Source organism: Diaphorina citri, unplaced genomic scaffold (assembly GCF_000475195.1).
Source record: "Diaphorina citri unplaced genomic scaffold, Diaci psyllid genome assembly version 1.1 scaffold2422, whole genome shotgun sequence".
Taxonomy (NCBI): domain Eukaryota; kingdom Metazoa; phylum Arthropoda; class Insecta; order Hemiptera; family Psyllidae; genus Diaphorina; species Diaphorina citri.
This window is the reverse complement of record NW_007379845.1, coordinates 30,373-34,666: the sequence shown is the minus strand read 5'-3', so window position 1 is coordinate 34,666 and position 4,294 is coordinate 30,373. Positions and strand designations below refer to the sequence as shown.

Below are 4,294 nucleotides of genomic sequence, written 5' to 3'. Positions count from 1 at the left end.
AACGCTTCGAAAGGACAGTGCATATAACTTTTAATCAAAACTCAATTCATTCATCAGGAGGAAATAGATGACCGATTTCTTAATTAAAACTAAAGTACTTTCGTGTCTTTTTCTGACGACATCGGCAGAGGACCATAGTATGTAGCTACGTGGAGGTGAAATTCAAGGAATGAAAATTAATTTACGTATGAATAGGGTAGCTAATCTTGATGACTTCTTGGAAATCACTCTTGGGTAATGATTCGGATTTATCGAATTTTCTGATAACAACATTGATTACTTCAATGGCAATCAACCTATATGTTCCAACAAGTTTACAACCGTCATATAAAGAACGTTGTTCGAAAAATAAGGTTTTCATTTCCCACTGGAAATAGTGTATTTCAAAGACAAAGAAAGAAGAGCTGCTCCGAGTGAAAGAAGTGAAAGAGATTCAGAATGAATAAATTGTTCATTGTGTTAGTGTCAACAATAGCATTACTATTCCCAGTGCACACCGCCCCTCATAAAACACATATTGACGGGAAAGCAAAATAAATTGTTCATTGTGTTAGTGTCAACAATAGCATTACTATTCCCAGTGCACACCGCCCCTCATAAAACACATATTGACGGGAAAGTACGTTTGACCATCACTGACTACTTTTCTGAATCCCTAGAAGAACCTTCATCTGTTTCAAATATGTACTTCCTAGTGCCTGAAAATGATGAGTATGTTGCTGCAGAAGAAAGTGAGGAATTTACCAACTTTGAGGAAATCTTGCTGTTGATATATCTCGAAAGTATGCCGGATTCAGAAAGCCAACATACTCGTAATGAGTATTTTGCTGAAGAAGAACCTTCACCTGTTTCTTTTGAACCCATACAAGAACAAGAACCTTCACCTCCTGAACCTTCACATGAGAAGAACCTTCATCTGTTTCAAATATGTACTTCCTAGTGCCTGAAAATGATGAGTATGTTGCTGCAGAAGAAAGTGAGGAATTTACCGACTTTGAGGAAATCTTGCTGTTGATATATCTCGAAAGTATGCCGGATTCAGAGAGCCAACATACTCGTAATGAGTATTTTGCTGAAGAAGAGTACTCTTCTGAGTTCTTACAAGAACCTTCACCTGTTTCTTTTGAACCCATACAAGAACAAGAACCTTCACCTCCTTCAAAACAAGATTCAGAAGAAAGTGAGGAATTAACCATCTCTGAGGAAATCTTGTTGGTGAAATATCTTGAAAATATGACGGATTCGGAAAGTCAAGAATTTGATGAATTGGTAGACGGATATTTAAAGCTACAAACAGGCAACGACAGTGACGTTGATGAATTTCTGAACGGATTTCTTCAAGATACAGAGGAGTCTTCAAAAGAGTCACATGATTCGGAAAGTCAAGAATTTGATGAATTGGTAGACGGATATTTAAAGCTACAAACAGGCAACGACAGTGACGTTGATGAATTTCTGAAAGAATTTCTTCAAGATACAGAGGAGTCTTCGAAAGAGTTACATGAGGTCCCGTCATTGCCTCTTGAATTAGTCAACAACAAGGGCAACACTGAAGGTGATGAGGTGGAGAAGAAGAAAACAAAAACGAAAACTGATGTTGCGTCCCTAAATGTGAACAATACCAAGCCAAATGCTTCTTCGAAAAATCGAACATCTAGATTAAAAGATGAAAACACGAGAAATTTACTCACAACTCCGTTCACAGATACTCCCAAGACAACCCCATTCACGGATGATCCCAAGACAACTCCATTCACAGATGCTCCTAAAACAACTCCATTCACAGATTCTCGTCGCCAAGAACCGTTCGCGGATGATGCTAAAACAACTCCATTCACAGATATCCCTGACACAACCCCATTCACAGATCCTCCCAAGACAACCCTATTTACGGATGAAGAAAACTGATGTTGCGTCCCTAAATGTGAACAATACCAAGCCAAATGCTTCTTCGAAAAATCGAACATCTAGATTAAAAGATGAAAACTCGAGAAATTTACTCACAACTCCGTTCACGGATACTCCCAAGACAACCCCATTCACGGATGATCCCAAGACAACTCCATTCACAGATGCTCCTAAAACAACTCCATTCACAGATTTTCGTCGCCCAGAACCGTTCGCGGATGATCCTAAAACAACTCCATTCACAGATATCTCTGACACAACCCCATTCACAGATCCTCCCAAGACAACCCTATTTATGGATGATCCCAAGACTACTCCATTCACAGATATTGCCAAAACAACTCCATTCACAGATATCAATGGAACAACTCCATTCACGGATGCTCCTAACACAACTCCATTCGTGGATGCTCCCGAGACAACGCCATTCATAGATGCTCGCAAAACGACTTCATTCACAGATGCTCCCAAAACGACTCCATTTACGGATGCTCCCAAAACAACTCCATTCACAGATGCTCCCAAGACAACCCAATTTACGGATGATCCCAAGACAACTCCATTCACAGATGCTCCTAAAACAGCTCTATTCACAGATGCTCCCGAGATAACTCCATTCACAGATTCTCGTCAACAAGAAACATTCGCGGATGATTCTAAAACAACTCCATTCACAGATATCTCTGACACAACCCCATTCACAGATGCTCCCAAGACAAACCCATTCACGGATGCTCCCAAGACAAACCCATTCACGGATGCTCCCAAGACAACTCCATTCACAGATGCTCCTAAAACAGCTCTATTCACAGATGCTCCCGAGATAACTCCATTCACAGATTCTCGTCAACAAGAAACGTTCGCGGATGATTCTAAAACAACTCCATTCACAGATATCTCTGACACAACCCCATTCACAGATGCTCCCAAGACAAACCCATTCACGGATGCTCCCAAGACAACTCCATTCACAGATGCTCCTAAAACAACTCCATTCAAAGATTCTCTTGGTCAAGAACCGTTCACGGATGATCCTAAAACAACTCCATTCACGGATGCTCCCAAAACAACTCCATTCACAGATAACAATGAAACAACTCCATTCACAGATAGCAATGAAACAATTTAATTTACAGATAGCAATAAATCAACTCCGTTCACAGTTAGCAATGAAACAACTCCATTCACAGATAGCGATGAAACAACTCCATTCACAGATAGCAATGAAACAACTCTATTCAAGAATGCTCCTACCCACAACTCCATTTAAATCTAATGAAATTTTAGAATAAGAGAGGAAAAAGTTATTTACAGGTGCAGGTGAGCAAAAAAAAAATCTGGTGTGAACATCACACGGCTTTTCTTATCCTATTGAATAATGGTTATTTGAGTGTTCTTTTACCCTAACTTTTACAATATCTCTAACCGTTTAGTCGGTATAGCTGAAAACCGCGAAAAAACGGTCGAAATCTGTCCAAAAGCGGTCAAAATAGCGCCAACCGCAGCACCTATCTCAACCGAACGTTTTGATCTGTCCAAAAGCGGTCAAAATAGCGCCAACCGCAGCACCTATCTCAACCGAACGTTTTGTGTTGCATCCTTGTCACATTTGTGAACAACATACCAAATTTCAAGTTTCTAGCTCATACCGTTCCCAAGATATTGTTAAAATACACCGAAAACCGCCAAAAAGCAATAAAATGCCGCCAAGCCGTTGCACCGGTCTTGCAAATTTCAAGTTTCTAGCTCATACCGTTCCCAAGATATTGTTAAAATACACCGAAAACCGCCAAAAAGCAATAAAATGCCGCCAAGCGTTGCACCGGTCTTGACCAAAAGTTTCGTGTAATTGTTAAATTACACCGAAAACCGCCAAAAAGCGGTAAAATGCCGCCAAGCGTTGCATCGGTCTTAACCAAAAGTTTCGTGTCGCATTCGTCACATTTGACAGCTACATACCAAATTTCAAGTCTCTAGCTCTTACCGTTCTCGAGATATTTTGTTTACAGACAGACCCACAGACAGACACACGGACAATGGCTGAAACTTTGGATTTAGGCTCTAGGGACCTTAAAACATGTTTTGGCACTAAAAATTGACCATCGAAAATTTGACCCGATTACATTACTTCCCTTCCTCTAGGATAAGGAAAGTAAAAATCAAATGGTTAACGCCCAATCGAGTGACTGGGTTCCGGACATTTTAATATACATAGCATGCCCAGTGCCCACACCCTAAATATTAAGGAAAATAAAACTTGTGGCACCTTATCACTCATGACTTAAGATACCTACCTACCTAGAGTGGAGTCTCCACTTTTGATGCATCTGGATTTAGGCTCTAGGGACCTTAAAACATGTTTTGGCACTAAAAATTGACCATCGAA

The 4,294-nt window shown here is 40.3% G+C and overlaps 1 protein-coding gene across 1 annotated transcript; it reads left to right on the top strand.

The window, feature by feature from the left end:
- Positions 1 to 295: 295 nt before the first annotated feature.
- On the top strand, positions 296 to 3,244 carry LOC103518897 (hyphal wall protein 1-like). The gene is made up of 5 exons (XM_026830567.1): positions 296 to 514; positions 606 to 823; positions 1,069 to 1,269; positions 1,402 to 1,883; positions 2,197 to 3,244. The coding sequence occupies exons 1-5, from the start codon at positions 439 to 441 to the stop codon at positions 3,035 to 3,037; spliced, it is 1,818 nt and encodes a 605-aa protein (XP_026686368.1). The 5' UTR covers positions 296 to 438; the 3' UTR covers positions 3,038 to 3,244.
- The last annotated feature ends 1,050 nt before the right edge of the window (positions 3,245 to 4,294 follow it).